Raw genomic sequence first — 17998 nt, 5'->3', positions numbered from 1 at the left:
AAACCAAGTTTTAAAATTGGTAAGAACATTCCTCAACCTATCTTGCTGCCTCGTTAATATGAAAGAAGCTGGTATTTTATAATTCCAAAATAAATATTGTCACTGAAGCATAGGGGACTATTGTGATAGGGGACAACAACCTTGGTGAGGAATTGAGCTGCAAGATTTTTCTTCACATTACATTTAAATTTTTGCAATTTTTTTTTTTATTTATGGAAATCACTCCAGGCAAGACATGAAGCCACTTAATGTAAGAAACTAAAAAAAAAAAACTACTACTTCAAGATGAAAAACTAGGTAATGATAAGTGCTAGATGAAATAGATTCCAACCCAGAAAACTAATTCTCCCTCCTCTCTGTTACAAACATCGTTCATGGAATATGAGGACTAAAGACTAAGGAAAGTGAGAGTTACAAGGTTTCTGCTCTTAATTTTGGTATGGTCAGAGAGTAGAAAAGGAAATTCCAAGTCAAATGGTCTCAGAACAAGAAGTTATTAGACTAGGAAGCCTTCTGGTATCTACAAGCATTTACAGAGAAGGGGTGTGTTGGGAGTATATACAGGGTGTTCCAATAAAATGTATACCCCCTCTTAATTATCTCAACTTGCCACATGAATACGCTTTGCCACGTTCCCAAGAGATGTTTAGGAATACAGAATGGCACTTCCAGCAGGATGGAGCACGTCCCCACTATCATCATGACATAAGAGCATGTCTTGATAGTCACCTGCGAAACAGATAGTTAGGATGAAGAGGAAGTATCGAGTACTGTCCACACTCACCAGATTTGATGCCCTGCCCTGGATTTTCTCTTTTTTGGGGGCAGGGGCATGCACACCACAAAACGAGCTACAATGAATGAGTTGAAAGCAACCATTGAAAGAAGATGTCAACATACCAATTGAACTGATTAGGAACGTTTTCGATTTAATCAGTGAGCGTTGTTAGCTGTTCATGGACCACAATGGCCAATAATTTGAACACTTTCGATAATTAGCTGAATTTCTATATTTGTTCACAGTATTTTGATGTATGAAACTTTTCTTTCTTATAATAAATGTTTGTCTAATGGTAATTTAAAGAGTATATACATTTAATTGGGACACTCCGTGTAATAATTTTGTTCGGAGCACATTTAGTGGAAATATTATTAAGCATAGAGATGCAACAGGAGCTGGAGCTTTGAAGTCAGTGCTAAACTTATTAGGTTAGAAATTAATCTTTGCACCATGTTCGGGGGGGGGGGGGCTAGTTACTGGTGCACCAGCTCAGATTTGGCAATAAAATCCCATATGCAAGCAGAATAGTGGCTTTTTAGAGATATACGGTACTAACAAATGTTATCATTAGTCATCATATTCAGCTTACCATCTGTTTTAAATCCTGGCATGTGCTGGACAGAAATTGGCTTTCAAACTATCCTATCTCTGGCCAAGTCTTTATTTTTCCTTCTTTATCACTGTAGAGGAAGAACTTTTTAAAGTAGAATTAATCTTAATGAAATTTTATTTGATCCATAACAAAGTTTAAACTCCTGTATTACTTTTCTCTGTGTAACCTTTGACCTTTAGTTAGCACTTATATCTGCTGCGCCACACTACAAAATTCTGTATGGATTTTCAAGTTTAATGAGACGCACCTAAAGAAGTTGGGAGGCTACACGGTCTCCATCAATTCACTGTTTTGATACCTCATGGTAATACAATTATTTATTCCAGGGCTCCATGGACAAATTTATCTTTAGTTGACCTTTGACAACTAAATATTTTCATTTACTAGCCAAATAGAAAAGTTACTAGCCAAACCCACATGATTTTTAGAATATGACATCTTAGTTCTGTGATGATTATGTACATCATAAAGATTTTTCTGTGTTTTTTTAATAAGTGTAATTCTAAATATGCAACAAATTTTATGTTGATAGAAACGTTCTGATTTCTTCAGATGTTTTTTAAACAGCCTTTATTAAAAAAAAAAAAAAAGTATATTGTTCTATTAAACTTTTATTGTTTAAATAATTTAACTTTTTTTGTTTTATTTAAAAAAAAAAAAAAAGTTGAAAAGATATTTTTCACTTAGTAATGAGCTTTTAAAGATTGTCTGTGAAAGGAATACAATCGCTATGTCTTCAAGTCCAACACAAACAAATTCCTGATGAACCACACCACTAAGTAATGACACCTTACCAATTCTCCAATACTATTGCTACACTATCCCTTTGATTACTGTACACACAATAACCCTTATCCCCGAGTGGCCATTGGTGAACTCCATGTAAAAAAAAAAAATTTTTTTTTAAAAAGCGTTTCATTATTTCTAGTCGCCATTTTGAAAAATCACTTGCGACTGTTTTGCTCGCTGTGTAGAACTCTGTTCTTTTCAAGAACTGCTGGCTTTTTGTTTTTTTCTGCTAGTCGAGTATTTTGGAAGTATGTATATATATATATATGTTGTGTAAAAAGTTTATTGAAGCACATTTAGTGCAAATACTTGACAGAGTTCAAAATAGACTTCGGAGCGTAGTGAGGGATGTGCCTTTCCCTTCCCTGCAACCTCTTTCTCACAGAAGAAACGTTGCAAGCCTGTTGCTATTTTATCATTATTTTCATGGCAAGTGTTCGTCTGAGCTCCAATCTATGGTTCCCCCCTCACCAAACATTCATGAGAAACACTCGTCGAACTGAAAACACTATCAATAGTTTCTCCCACTCTTTATCTGTGCCTAGACCTAAACATGGATTCCATGAACAGAGCTTCTTTCTTAGATCTGCACACCTGTGGAACTCTCTTCCATTTGTTTTAAGCTACGGAAGGCAAGTAATTGCAGTGAATGCAGCCAAGAGATTTAGAGTTCCTATACGTCGCGGTTACCACCTGACGAAGGCCAGAGGAATAGTTGGCCAAAACGTTGTGAAAACAACTAAGAAAAAGATGAGGATAATAGTCTGCAATAAATAAAAATTAATTTTCTTCCATTTGCCTGCTTTCTACTGACTACAATATGGTCATCTTCAAGTCCAATGTAAACAAGTTCTTGATGAACTGTTCCCCTTAAGTAATCCAATTTATGAAATTTACACTTCTAACGATTACTACAATATTGTCCCATTGACCACTGTACATTCTCGAGTGACCACTGGGCCTTGATAAGTGGTGATTCCTTTGTAAAAAATAAAATAAAAAAAAACTCATTTCTTGCTGACTTATAAACTTGGTCGTTTCAAGACAAAAACTAGTAGACATTTCTTTGCGATAATCCTCTGTCATTTTTGTTAGCTCCTTACACCGTGGCTCCACGTCTTATTTGGAATAATTATCATTAAAAAAATATATAAAAAATATGATGAGAATATCACCCAAGATGAGAATAGTAAATCCAAACAATCGAGATAATCGAAATAGTGGGACCTGTGGAAATTCCACAGCAGTATCTTTCATATGTAATATAATTGCTGCTGGGCATACTGTGAACGTTCAGCGTGAATGGAGACCCCACAATATTACTGTAGCCCTTATGTTTAAACTGTAAAAGTACATATCTAAGTAATCTGGTTAATGTAGTGTCAGAATATATTTGGTTATTACGGTTTATCTCCAATATCCTTATAGGAGTCTGTGATATATTTCCATTGTGTGGACATCCAGTGTAAACGGAAACCCCATGATATCAGTATACCATATTAAAACAGAACAGATACTACCATTGGATCCTAGCCAGAAGACCAAGATGGTATATTTTAATTTGACGTATGACCCCAAATCAACATAATTTTTTTTATTTTAATTTTTTCTTTTTTTTCTTTTACATTGCGTCTTCGGTAATCGGGAGATCCTATTTATTAAAAAGGAGAATAGAAGTTAATAACATGCTACGAACATTAAATTAACGTATCTATATACTAATTTAATGTTCGTAGTATGTTATCCCCTTCTATCCTCTGTTTTAATAAACAGGTTTTCTTGATTGAATAATTTATAATCTGGAAACCGTGACACACGTCCATACATTAAAGGTACTACGGGGTTAATATATAGATGACTGAGCTTGTCTAACGACTTATAAAATAAATGATGAAATGTAAGTTATTTTTATTTTTAAGAGATTTTATACAGCTTGAAACTTTTATAAGCTAAAATTACTGTCGGTCACGTACATTTATCATATGTCACGGTTCAACGGTTTACATTAGAAAATGATTAAAATGTAAGAAGTTAGATAAAATCTAATTGAATAAATACATCTGTTCATGTGATAATGCAACAAACATAGGAGAAACCCAACCAAGAGAAACATGTCTTGTAACTTTGTCCACAGACCAACGGTAACACACTTTGTGTGCAGTTTCAGTCGCAAAGGAGACCAAGACAAAGAATAAGAAATAACTCTAACTCGCTTGTTCTTTGTAGAAACAACATTTATTTCCTCGTTAGTACAGCCGTAACATGATCTCGAACGTTCTCCATATCTCTCACGAGATCTCAAATGTTATCTCGTCTCTCACAAGATCTTTCTCTTTTCTTATTGTCCTTCCCCCCCCCCATTGTTGATGTCACTTCACATGCATTTACATCCGTGCTATTTTACAGTATAAATTAACAATTCTAGGTGTGCTTATCATTGAATGACAATAAAACAAAGACTGTTGGGCATTCATAACTGAAACATAGTGGACAAGTCAGCATAGATCAAAGTTTATTTGTACCAAAAATATTTGTATTTCATATATATATATATATGTATAGTAAGTTATAAAATATATATGGCAGTTAAGCTACACAGAATATTCTGCTTAACTGCCATATATATTTTATAACTTACTATCATGTATTGAGCACTGTTGAAGTAATTTACACATAAATTTATACTTTTGTATATCAATTTATGTGATTAAATTAAGTAATCATATATATATATATATATATATATATATATATATATATATATGAGAGAGAGATGAAAAAAGGAATAAACAAAATTATATGTTCATCAACATTTCATATTTATTTTAAAACTTCCTCAGGATGATCAATCTGAAGAAAATAAAATACCAGTACAATATTTGAAAATATACTTGTTGTTTAAAGTGTACCAATTAATCGACAGGTAATCAACCTAATTAGCCACTTTGCTGATTAATCACTTTTCTCTTCCTTATTAAATTTAAATCATTTCATCACTGCCAAGTGACTCATCAGATAGCTTTGGCACATTAAAATAGTAACTGCTAATTTAACTTAACATTTAATTGTCTGGACACTATTATGCCTTTTTGTCTTTATTAAATAAAATTACAAAATACAATTTCTAATTCTTAAATGAATATAATTAAACAATTAGATAAGAAAAAGAAATTACAAACCAACTACAAAGTACAAATTATAATTCTTTAAATGAATTAACTATAAGCTGAAGTTCTGCACCTGCTGCTGCTCTACTATTACCTCCTAATATGCAAATCACGCCACCTCTTAATTGTATATTTAGCAAGAATAATACTATATATAGGAATGAATGAAACCGTAAATTAATGGACCTTTTGTATATATTAATCAAATTGTGAACAAATAAACAGACAGGGATACGAATTTATATATATAGATTACAAAATACAATTTCTAATTCTTAAATGAATATAATTAAACAATTAGATAAGATAACGAAATTACAAACCAACTACAAAGTACAAATTGTAATTCTTTAAATGAATTAACAATAAGCTGAAGTTCTGCACCTGCTGCTGCTCTACTTCCTCTTCTATTCTAGCTGCCTGTCTCCTCTGCTCCCATAGTCTCCTCAGTATTTAAAGTTGTATACTTTTAAGTTGTAATGTAGAAACATTAGACTTTCTCTATTCTCATGATGCAGCCTGTTCCTCATAGGTTCATACACATTAGTACAGGTGTACTAAAGAGCCTCTCACCCTTCAAGATGAAGGTGGTGTGCTTAAATATTTTGAAGCCAGTTTACTCGGCAGTGGTGTCGTCTTCCACCACTGAAATGGATCATCACTTCTTGCAAGTATGTGTAAAGCTACATAATGGTCAAGTTCTTTTGTGCACTTAACCATAACTCTTTTTGAGTTTAGATTGTGATTCTTCTATTTCTGTTGTAGTCGCAGTTTCCGGGTTTAACTCAGCTTCTGCTCTAAGTTTTGATTTGTTAGTGTAGGCTTATTTGAAGCTAATTCATCAAACAGGCTTGAAAGAGATACAGTTTTACTTTCACTTTGATCTTAACTCTCAACAGAGCTTGAAGAAGTGTATTCTGCTGATTCTGCTTCGTTATCATCAGTAGAAGATGTAGAATCCAATCCCTCCCTTTTTTAAGGAACCAATAAAAACCTGGTTAGAGGTAGGGTTAGTTTGAAGTAAACTTCTAAAAGCAAATCTCGCTTCTTTTATTTTGTTCTTTAGTCCTCATATTTCAGTAGTGATGTTTTTCTGACATAGGAAGAAGAATTGCTGTTTTCTGGGTCACACTTTATCCATCTCGCTCTTATCGTTGGCTGGTTTTTAATCTTAAAGTAGTATTTTTTGCTTTTAGCTCTTTACATCAAGTGGCTTCATACCTTGTCTTCAGTGATTTCCATTAAAAATAAACATGTAAAATGGCTGTTAAATCAGATATGATGATGATGATGATGATATTAATGGAAGAAGAATATTTTTTAGGACAGAATTGGGTTAAAACTAGTAATGAGATAATTCTAATATTTTTTCCCAGAGTCCAATCCAATCCAATTACTGATTGTCTTCTAAATTCATGATCTCTATACAATTACCAATTCCGGTTCTTTTGAAATTTCTTACTGTACAGTTTTTTTTTTGGGGGGGGGGGATTATTATATAAACCCAAGTAATATGTGCATTTATTTCCAGACATACCAATACACTTGTGTGGTTGATCTATAGATTTTAGTTTTACTGGTAGTTTAAAATCAATAAATATTCCTCCATTCATCATTAAAATATGAGTTATAGAAAATTAAGTTTTAAACAAAAACAACAAAATAAAGCAATAAAAGATTTGCTTTTTGTATTGGAAAATAGGCACAAATTTTTCCGATTTCAGTACCCTAAAATAGTCTGATCTTTTTCGATTTAAGACCCAACTCTTAAGATCTAAAATTTAACAATCTGTAGGTTAGTGGTTTGATAGGTTGGGATGCTGTTTTTTTTTTTTTTTTTTTTTTTTTTATCATTGTCAATTAACATTCCCTGATAGAAAATTGCGTACTTGTGCATTTAACTAACCAGACGTAACTCAGCATTTGCTCGGCTTTGTCCGACGCATGACGTCAACAGCCAGATAAAACCGAGCGTTGCTGATAAAATAAAAACAATTGTAAAATGAAATTGTAAACTATAGAAACATCCAAAAATAAATAAAAAGCAAAAACCTACCGTTCATTTATGTTTTTTTTTATTAGTATTATTGTTTGAAATTGTTTTCTGTTTGCAAAATAAATACATATAAAACAAGTTTTTTTTTTTTTTAAATAATAGTTCTTAATGAAACAAAATTGTTTCCATTTTATGAACCTATTTTTTTTTTTTGTTTTCAACGAAAAAAAAACATTTTTTATTTGTTAAACATGTAATATAAAAAGAAAAAAGCCTAAAAAAAAAACATGGGGGGGGCAGGAACATGGATTATTTGTAGATTTGGGGGGGGGGGCAGGAACAAGGAACCCCCCCCCCCCTTTTTTTTTTTTTAAGCCAGAAACAAGGAAATTTTTTTTTTTAACCAGAATTCCTGCGAGATATATATAGATTTTTTTTTTTTTTTTTTTTTTTTCAGGAGGATATATTTTCCTCAGACTTTTGGAGGGCTTCAGACGACAAAGTAGACGGAGAAGAGGTAGCGAATATGATAGGAAGCTCCTCCTTACCAACCGGGTAGCTTTCGGCTATATGGGTCAATATGGAGTCAAAAGGCTGTCTCCACATAAACTAAATAAGATATGTGTCCAAAAGTTCCCGGTTGGTACCGCATTCTCGTTTATTTCGTTGCTTGGCTTCCTTCCACATCCGCTCCATATGATTTGTGGTTGCCTGTGTTATGGGATCAACAAAATTCAGGCTGTGGTTCACCGTCAAATGGTGATTCCCCTCTCCTCCCACTTTGTTATAAGCCCTCCAACAGTCTGATACGACCGTGGTCCCTGGCAGAATGTGTTTTTTTATTAGTGGAAGGAGGGTTTCGGCGTTCCTATTTGGTACAGTGACCAAGAAATCATCCTTTTCGGCAGGGTTGTATCCACTGAAGACCCAGACCAGTGTCATAAGTCTGCCGACATTGTGTTTCCTGCTGTTAAAAACAGACTCCTCGATTTCTACTGTTAGGCCTGGGCCTCCTATCTGCTGGGGATTCCTGAGAAAATAATCTCTGCATATATCACGCAGGAAATTTTTCCAGTCCACAATTGTGTGGCGAGAATGTAACCCACATTCGCGATGGAGATTTTTTGTCGATGCCATCTCGAATGCCCATAAATATATTATTTTTCTGATACATGCAATAGTTAGTTGCGATTTTGCGAAGAAGGTCCCAATCCTAATGGAGGTCCAACGACGACATATTACACTTCGACACCTCCAGCCGTACCCGTCGGAAAGGTTTGTTCTCTTGGCAAGTAAACGGCCACAGTGGAAACACCTTTTCGCTTCTGCCAACAATTTCCATTGCTGGCAAAAGTTTAGTACAGCCTCTGGGGTCTGGAGCTAGTTCACAAGGTTTGTAACATTCATTATTTCGTCGCTTCTTTTTACAAAAAAAATTTTTTTCACCCTCTTCAAATCAGCATTTCTTGAGTTGTAATACTCTTCCAATTGATAGCGAAATTCTCGTCTGCTGGTAGACGCGCGCTCGGTTTTATCTGGCTGTTGATGTCATGCGCCGGACAAAGCCGAGCAAATGCTGAGTGACATCTAGTTCATATTTTTTTGTTTTTTTTTTCAATTTTTTTTAAAACTCTTGAATTATAATTCTCTCTTTAGTTAATCCTTGGATATTCTTTGTTTTAAAGTCGTTCTATAATCTGATCCGAATGATCACATTTGCATTGCAAGCACACCTGGAGATGACTGCTTAATAAATGGCAAGGGTTTCAGAAATTAATTTCTCAATGAAAAGATGAATAATTTTTTTTTTCTTTTTTCTGTTTCAGATGCATCCGTGGACAGCCCGGCCAGCAACTGTCCATTCCTGGTGAAAGAAAAACCGCTGGGGGTGCATGAAGTCAGCTCCGCCATCAAACATGATGCTATTAATGTGTTCAGCCAAGGTCAGTCAAAAATTAAATGCTCTGCTTGAATCATCATTGCACATGTACATATTTATCAGTCTCCCCAGGAGGGCAGAGTTAGACATAAGGTTGATTTTTAATGTTTTTTTTTGGGGGGGGGGGCTAGCTTCCCACAAATGGATACACTGGATTGGGACAAAAAATAAAAACTGCATCAGTCAAAAGGAATTTCTCCTTCAATTGAGGAAAGCACTTTGAAAAATTTATTTATTTTAGAAAATTTTACAATAAACATGCGATAATCATAAAATAAATTGGGCACAGGGCCATTCAAAAGTGTGGGGAGGTGGCTATGGTCAATCCTTGTCACTCTACTTAAAGGTTGTCTATGTTTTTCCTAGCTAAAATCCAGTCACCATAATACCACATACATTCTAGGAGTCTTACAATCCTCATATTGATTTTTTTTACTTGCCTCTGCATGTGGCAGTTTAAACAGAAGATCAGTTTTTAATGTTGGGATAAAAATTAAAATTGCCTCAGTTTAGAAGGATTTCTCCTTTTACTGATTGAGGACAGAAAAAGTGTAGTATCAGAACAGACACTTAGCTTGTGAATTTTAAATAGAGATGCTATATTATATTTCTCTTTGTCTGTTCATTCTACTTTTTCTTGGTAACTACTGGGTCGATCTGTCTGAAATTTTGTATGGACCTTTATTATAATAAGGTGCAGCAAACAGTATTAAGGTATCCATACAATGCACAGTTAGGTATTTACTCACCACAATACCACATTTACTTTAAAATTTTTCTAAGAAACTACTAGGTCAATCTGGCTGAAATTTTGTTCGTACCTTTATGGACCTAGGTGCAGTGAACTAAGTATTATGGTATTCGTTCGATGAATAGTAATACAGATTAATATTTAATGTAAAAATGAGCACAAATTTAACCATATTCGTTGACCATCAATTTGACATAAAGCACTCATTTTAAGTCAATGGGCTATAATTTATCCATCTCATTAAAATTTATCCTCACATGGCTTTTAGCCTTTATAAGTTGTAATTGATTTCTTTTATGTTTTGCTATCTCCAGTTAGACTTTTTTTTTTTCGTTTTCCTTTGGTCAAAATTCTCAAAAATCCAGGGGTTCCTTTCCTGGGGCTAAAACTTGATCTCTGTACGAGATACATAGATATTTGAACGTTTCATTAACATTCTTTATCTCTCAAACACTGAGTTAGTAAAGAAGTTGAGAACAATTTTCCTCTCCCCAATCGACCATTTTAATGTTATAGTATATCTTTTTTATAATCTCTTGGTCGCACCAGATTCCAGGACAAGAATTCATCTAGTCTGGTAGAGCTTTGTGTTTTTACTTGAAGTAACATCAATTGCAGAAGATGCACCATTCCTCGTAACAGATAGTGTGGTTCTCCTCATGCCAGGTTTTCCAAAAGAACCCCTGTAGAACTTACAGACTTGAGGATAGTGTCTAATGTGGTTTACTTGTAGGGAAAAGTACCCTCATACCAGGTTGTCCTGAAGAACTGCTGTACAGAGAGAGTCTCAAGGATAGTGTCTAATATGAGTGTGTGTGTCCAGAGAAAGGAATGGACTGGGTGAAGAAGAAAGAGGGAAAGCGATAGAAGTGTTAATAGATATATATTACATTTTTGTTCCAGGTAATGTCGGTTAACCCTGCTGGTCAAATATAAAGTGGATAATTAAGCAAAAAAAAAAAAACAAACAAAAAAAAGTGAAAAGGAAGTATCAGAGAGAAAGGATTCAATAATTGCGAGGACATTTACAGCTATTTCGTATCGTATGTTTTTCCTTTTGGTCTCTTGGTTTTACTGGATTACAGGACAAGTTTTTAATTGGAATTCATTATTGAGATGAGTAATTTGTATTATTTATTGCAGACTATTATCCTCATCTTTTAATTGTTGTTTCACGACGTTTCGACCAACTATTCCTCTGGCCTTCGTCAGGTGGTAACCGCGACGGGATAGGGACACCGAATCTTCTAACTGCATCCTCAGCAATTACTGCCTTCCATAGTTGGTGTCGTCTCACCATGTTTTTGCAGTAATTGCTGAGGAATAGTTGTCCGAAACGTTGTGAAACAATAATTGAAAAATGAGAATAACAGTCAACAATAAATAAATAGGACAAGTGTGGTTATCCATATTGAGGAGATATTATTTGGCCTGCGAATACGAAATCTGATTTTGAATATTTGGTCAGGATTTACTTGTAGGGAAAAGTATATTCATGCCAGATTGTCCTGCGAGACACGAGACACTCGAATATTGTCTACGAGGCATTCAAGTTGAACATTGCAGACTAACATGAGAAAGTTCTTTCCATTGATTCTGTTCTTTTATTTGGAATTCCCTTCCGGCTCCCTGCTTCCTCAACTGTACTGACATGCAGAAGTTCAAGTGTAACGTGAACAGACATCTTGCTACCCAACTCCCTACACAGTACCCCTGTAACTTATGTCCCTGATATTAGCCCCCTACATTAAAGTGGCAACGTGCCTTGTTTGGGGTGAAAATGTAATTAAAAAAAAAAATATATTTATCTATAAGATACATAGATATTTGAATGTTCTTCTTGAGTTGGAAGCCATCTTTAGTTTTAGAACAGTTTCCGATGGTTTGTTGTTCTATACAAATTCTGGAGATGACGAGTTCTCAGTGAACAGCTGTTCTGTACAGGTTCCTGACTTTATAATTTTGTAGCCAAAGAGGAAAAGATTCTTCCCGTGTTGACACGAAAAAAACATATACAAAGTTGCTAAAAAAGGTTTTAATTTTTATGGAGCAATCCTGGTTTCTGATTGGTTGGTAGCAGAACATGAATTAATTTGATTTGCCAGTTCCTAGCAGCAGCGTTTATAAATAGAATCTCCGAACTGTAATGGATCATACCCCATTAAGAGTCAAAATTTTGCAACAGTTCTATTAGCATCTCTCAAACACAGAATTAGTTAAGAAAAATAAAAAAATAAAAAAAATTATGTATTTACTTTTGTTTTATTGTTGCATAATAAAGTTGATGTTAGCTTAGCTGTGACCACACATTAAGGTTATCACATCAACGTTTGCACGGTCTTCCTTGTTTTCATTTTCCTTCTATCCTCCTTTCTGGGCATATCTTAGATAATCCAGTTTCAGACATTTTGATACAACCGAGTTTTTAATATGTTGCTTTTGATTTTTCCAGGGACTACTGTTAAGCTTGTGATTTGACAAAGTTTTTTTAATTGAGATATGATCTGTGAGTCTCGTTATGATTCTGAAAATGTTTCTTTATACGGTTATTTCATGTATCTATATGGCATAATCAAGTTGACACACCGGTTCTCGTCAGATCACCAAAGTTAAGCAACATTGAGGCTGGTTAGTACCAGATGGGTGACCATTTGGGAATTCTAGGTGGTGTATGTGCACTCCGCATATCTCGGCATTTGTTTCCAGCCGTCCTGTACATACACTTCACTTGCCACTGGTATTTAACAGTGTCGACTCAAGGCACTCCTTCATCTGACAAAGATTGAAGGAGCCTTGTGTCATGTATCTCCATTTATATATAAAAGACACTTTCTCTGTATGTCTGTCTGTGTAAGTTCGTTCCCTATGAACTTCAAAACAGCTGAGCTGATATTTTTTTAATTTCACACAAATGTACTTTATATAGTTGGGAGTGTTTTTAGATAAGTTTTGTATTGGAATGCCTTTAATAAGTATTGAAAACCCATGATCGAAAAAATCTGATTGAAGAAGTTAACGGAACAAGTGTATTTGCGAAGTTTTATCCCAGTTCAAGCACAAGGGCCCATCGTATAAAATCAATAGTGGTTTTTTGTTAAAACCGGAGCACATTCGGAATGAATATTTTCAGCAGCAATAAAGCTGTCCAATTTATGCACTTCAAACGATGAAGTACAACTAGGAATATATAAATGTTATGACTTCTAGCTTTAATGTGATATGGTACTCTTGTTGAAATCGGTAATGCTTTGTTTTTCTCAAATGCCACCCATCCTGGGTTTATTTGGTGTTTAACTGCTAGTCCTTTATTAGTAGATGATACTTTGTGCCAAAAGCATATAAAATTTTCTAGTTGTTCAATGTTAAATGCTGTTAATAGTGAAAACAAGATTGCTGCGTGGATCGGTTGACATTCATTTTGTTTTTTTATCGTGTTGATATAAAGTCTCATTTCTGTTTTACTAGGCAGTCATGGAATTTTTTAAGTTGTTTCAGAGAATTGTCATTAAGAAAAGAGGTAATTTACTAATAAACTAGCAGGCCACCCGGCGTTGCCCCGTCATAAAATATGCATAAATATTATATTTTAATTAATGCAGAATTCTTATTTTTTATAAACAGAAATACCATTGGTATTCAACGTAACATTAAATTCCTTTAAAAAAAAACAATGAAATAACAAAAATACAGAAACTGAGACGCGTGCATGTGAGTATTATGTTGTATTCTAAACAGTTGATTTCTTGTAAGTAAAAAAAAAAAAACTACTTAGACTGAGATCGAAATCAAAACAGTGAGTCAAGTACAATAACCATTAGACCAGCTTGACACAACCTTTAAAAGGTGTTTTCAAACCATACTTATTCTTAACATAAGTTATCTGTAATGTGAACCATTCGTGTATGTGCATTCGTGAAATAGTTAGCAAATCGACAAAAATCCGATGACTCACACGTACCAATTTTTCATTTTTTACCCCTTAGAAGCCCTTTTTCGGATAAAAACAGATTAAAAAGTATTGTACGTGTCTGAATATTTTAGATATTAAATTTCAAGTTGATCAAAAATTTGTTGAGTATACAGGGCTCTACATTGCAAGTTATTTTTCAAAGTGGCGACTACAAATAATGAAACACTTATCTTTTGGCGATTTGTATTTCTTTCACTGACAATCTTCCAAAGCTCACTATTGAATGAAAAATATCTTTTTAGCCTTTACTTTTTAATAAAACAAAGTCAAATTATTTAAACAATAAAAAGTTTAATAGAACAATGTGCTTTTCTTCTTCTTTTTTTCTTTTCTTTTCTTTTTCTTTCTTTTTCTTTCTTTTTTTCTTTTCTTTTTCTTTCTTTTTTTCTTTTCTTTTCTTTTTTTCTTTTTTTCTTTCTTTTTTTCTTTTCTTTTCTTTTTTTCTTTTTTCTTTTTTTTTCTTTTTTCTTTTTTTTCTTTTTTCTTTTTTTTTCCTTTTTTTTTTTAAACAAAAGCTGCTTAAAAATGAACATTTAAAGAAATCCGAACGTTTATATCTTCAAGTTTCAACAGAAAATTTTGTGTATAATTAGAATTAAACTTATTTAAAAAAATACAGAAAAATCTTTATGATGTGTGTACTTGTCACAGAACTAAAATGTCATATTCTAAAAATCATGTGGGTTTGACTGGTAACTTTTCTATTTGGCTAGTAAATGTTTAGTTGCCAACTAAAGATAAAAGATAAATTTGTCCATATATAGGTTGGGAAGCCTCTTCACAAACACATCTAAATTTTTATAGATATATAGACAAGAAACAAATTAGAAATTAAAAACATGATCTTTTTGTTTTTTTTCAGTAGGTTCTCAAGTGATGGCTGAACCTGAACCAATCTTACCTACCAATGTGCCTTCAAGCGTGAATGCAGATAAGATAGCCGTTGATATAGAACTGGAGACATCTGCACCCGTCACTGCCCAGTCTGCAACTCCTGCAGCTGCTTCAACACCGCTGTCCAGTCATGCAGTGAGTGCAAATGAAATTGGTGGTTCGGTTAATGGCTGGGGATCCTCGCAAGGTAGGTTTTTTTATTTTATCTCTTGATCTTTATCGCTTAAAATGTTCACCATACAACAATCTTCTTCACTGAGGAATGCTAAGAGGACTGCTCAGGCAATTTTAAGGGGCCAGATTGCACTTGTGCACTGGCCTAGATTCCCCATTTTCCACATTGTGGTGAAAAGGAAGTAAATTATAAACTAAAAATAAGGGATGGGTGAAACAGAACCGCCTAACAATTTATGATAGCCATAAGAATTTCACTGATGTAATAATGTATTAAATCTGTGCCATGGGTGCCCAACCTATGACACATGTGCCAAAAATGGCTCATTACATAATTACAAGTGTGCCAGAAATAATAAAAGGAAAAAAATGCTTGCTCATTGTTTGGATCCTGCATATGTATTACTATGATAATTTTATAGACACTGGTATTTCATCCTTTCAGGAATCATCAGTGCCGGGTGTCATGATTACTGCCGGTTGGGAGAATCAAACCCGTCCACAAAGTCATCTCTGACTCCATTAGCAAGGAACAAACCCACACAACCAACTTTAACCACAAGAAATATCGTTGAAATTTATATATTTATTTTTAAATATTGAGATGTCCATCCATAGTGATCTAATGTTCATAACATCATGCTCTATGCATATATATATATATATATATATATATATATGCAATGTGATGAAAATATGTAAAGGATGTTATTATTTTTCTGAATAAACCATAGCCATTAAAATTCAAAATGTGTAGTGCATTTATGATATGCAAGGGGTGATTTTTTTTTTTTTTAATGACACACAAAGGTACTTGATGTGTCTGGGAGTGTTCTTACATAGGTTTTGTATTGGAATGCATTTGATAATACCAATAATCGAAAAAAATCCCACTAGAGAAAGAAATCTGATTTTGATCAAAGTTAACACTTTTATGCAACCTAACATCACAAGTGCATTTAAGTTTTATCGCACAAAATCAACTGTAGATTCTTTTATAAGGCATGAATGTTTTTTTTTGTGTATGTGTTTTTTTAGAGCACAATTGAACTATGATACTTGACTTTTGTATGTATAATTTTAATTCAAGTGATTTTGTAAAAATAAGTTCATCAAATAAACAGTTGGTTTTTTAATAAGACAGGATCGTATTTGAAATGAATGTTTTTGTTTTTTTTTTTGTTTTTTTTTTGCATTTTAAATTTTAAGTGAAGCCATTATTTACAGATAATTTTATCAAATCAACAGTAGATTCTCTACAGTGCAGTGCTTCCTCATGGTACATGGTGGGGGTGGGGAGGGTCCCTAACTAAAGCAGGCAATCGATTTGATAAAAAAAAAATGGGTAATTTCACTGATTTCGATGACAAAAATATGGGAGGGTGGAATATTTGTTGATCCTCACAATCTTGGACAACGTTGGGTGTCCTTGCTAGTGTGCATATATATATATATATATATATATATATATATATATATATATATTCATGTATTCTGAAGCATTGCGACATCACCTTCCACACATGGGGAAAGCCTGGCTGACAATCATCCTGTTTGGCAGTACGACGGGGCACATTCAATGCAAAAGCTGTGGATGAGGAATCAATTCTAGTGAAGAGAATCAGGCAGAAGCAGCGACATCAGCAGCTATTCACCTCCATCCGCACCATGTGCAGCAGGTACTGCCACTCCCAAGTTGGACTGTATAACCATTCTCAGTAGTGCAGATAGACACCAGAGCTACACCATCATCTTCCGAGACAGACGGTTGCTGACGGTATATAAAAGTGACCTTGTTTTTCTGTCTGAGGAATAGTTTCTACTAAACTCCTCTGTCGTTTTCTTTTGCTCTACAGATTTGAAACAATATATGAGGGATTTTGACCTGTGGAATAAATTCAGTTTGGTCTTTAATAGCTGCTAAAAAGTCCGAATTTAAAAATTGGAATTTGGCAAGCATAAATCGACTTATAGTGCTCTTCAATGCATACACAAATATACATTTATAGGTTAAATAATGTTATTTTTTAACTTTTATGTGTGTATTAGCATGACTCGGAGAGTAATGGATAACGCTGAGAGCTATGTTTTGGTTTCTATTTTAGCTGATGGCACCTAAGTCATATATGTATATATATATATATATATTATTTTTAAAATCACTGGGTACAATATAATAGTCAATAGGGAATTGGTTCTATAATAATAAATACAAAATCTGCATGAATTAAAATATCATATTTAAGTGGTTTTTATGACCGGGTAATACTGAGAGCGACTTGTTAGTTCTGCATGAATTTTTATTTCATTTTTTTTTTCTCTTTTTTGCAGGAAGTTCTATGTTCTTTAACTATGAGAAGTTTTTTGAACAGCAGATTGAAAAGAAGAAAGAGGACCATTCGTATCGCGTGTTCAAGAAGGTATTGCGTAAAGGCAGCAAGTTTCCTTGGGCCGAGGAGTACAGCGATTCGAAAAAGAAGGACATCACGGTTTGGTGCAGCAATGATTACGTGGGGATGAGTTGGCATCCGCTTGTCACGAATTCTGTCAAGTGAGTATATACATAGTCAACCCTTTCAAGTTATTCATGAATAAACATGGGGGGAGAGTAATCATATTCTGTAGACGAGCATAATGATTTTCTTCCTCGTTAATAACTGCTGCTGAGGATAAGGATTATATTATATCGCCTGGGTCAGTCAGCATTTTTTGTTATTTATATTATTGTTCGGGGGAGGGGGGGGGTGATGGTTGATGCACCAGCTCAGATTTCGTAACAATACTCCATGTTTTTTACATTTTCACCCCAAACAAGACACATTACCACTTTGGTGTAGGGGGCTACTATCAGGGGCAACAACTACTGGAGTACTATGTAGGGAGTTGGCAGCAAGATGTCGGTTCACGTTACACTTGAACTTCTG

General features: G+C 34.1%; 1 protein-coding gene across 13 annotated transcripts in view; it reads left to right on the top strand.

The window, feature by feature from the left end:
- The window catches only part of LOC145252556 (5-aminolevulinate synthase, erythroid-specific, mitochondrial-like), a 232690-nt gene that overhangs the window by 195462 nt on the left and 19230 nt on the right, over positions 1-17998 (top strand). For 7 of the 13 annotated variants that reach the window (XM_080112112.1, XM_080112111.1, XM_080112110.1 and 4 more), the window contains 3 exons: positions 9173-9289; positions 14869-15087; positions 17406-17625. In XM_080112112.1, coding sequence (XP_079968238.1) covers positions 9173-9289; positions 14869-15087; positions 17406-17625 — 556 coding nt within the window. The remainder of the gene's footprint in view (positions 1-9172; positions 9290-14868; positions 15088-17405; positions 17626-17998) is intronic. The other 6 variants (XM_080112119.1, XM_080112118.1, XM_080112120.1 and 3 more) reach the window with 1 other exon arrangement.

The sequence above is a fragment of the Euprymna scolopes genome, chromosome 29 (assembly GCF_053919585.1).
Source record: "Euprymna scolopes isolate OS-2025 chromosome 29, ASM5391958v1, whole genome shotgun sequence".
Classification (NCBI taxonomy): domain Eukaryota; kingdom Metazoa; phylum Mollusca; class Cephalopoda; order Sepiida; family Sepiolidae; genus Euprymna; species Euprymna scolopes.
This window is presented reverse-complemented; position numbering and strand designations above follow the sequence as displayed.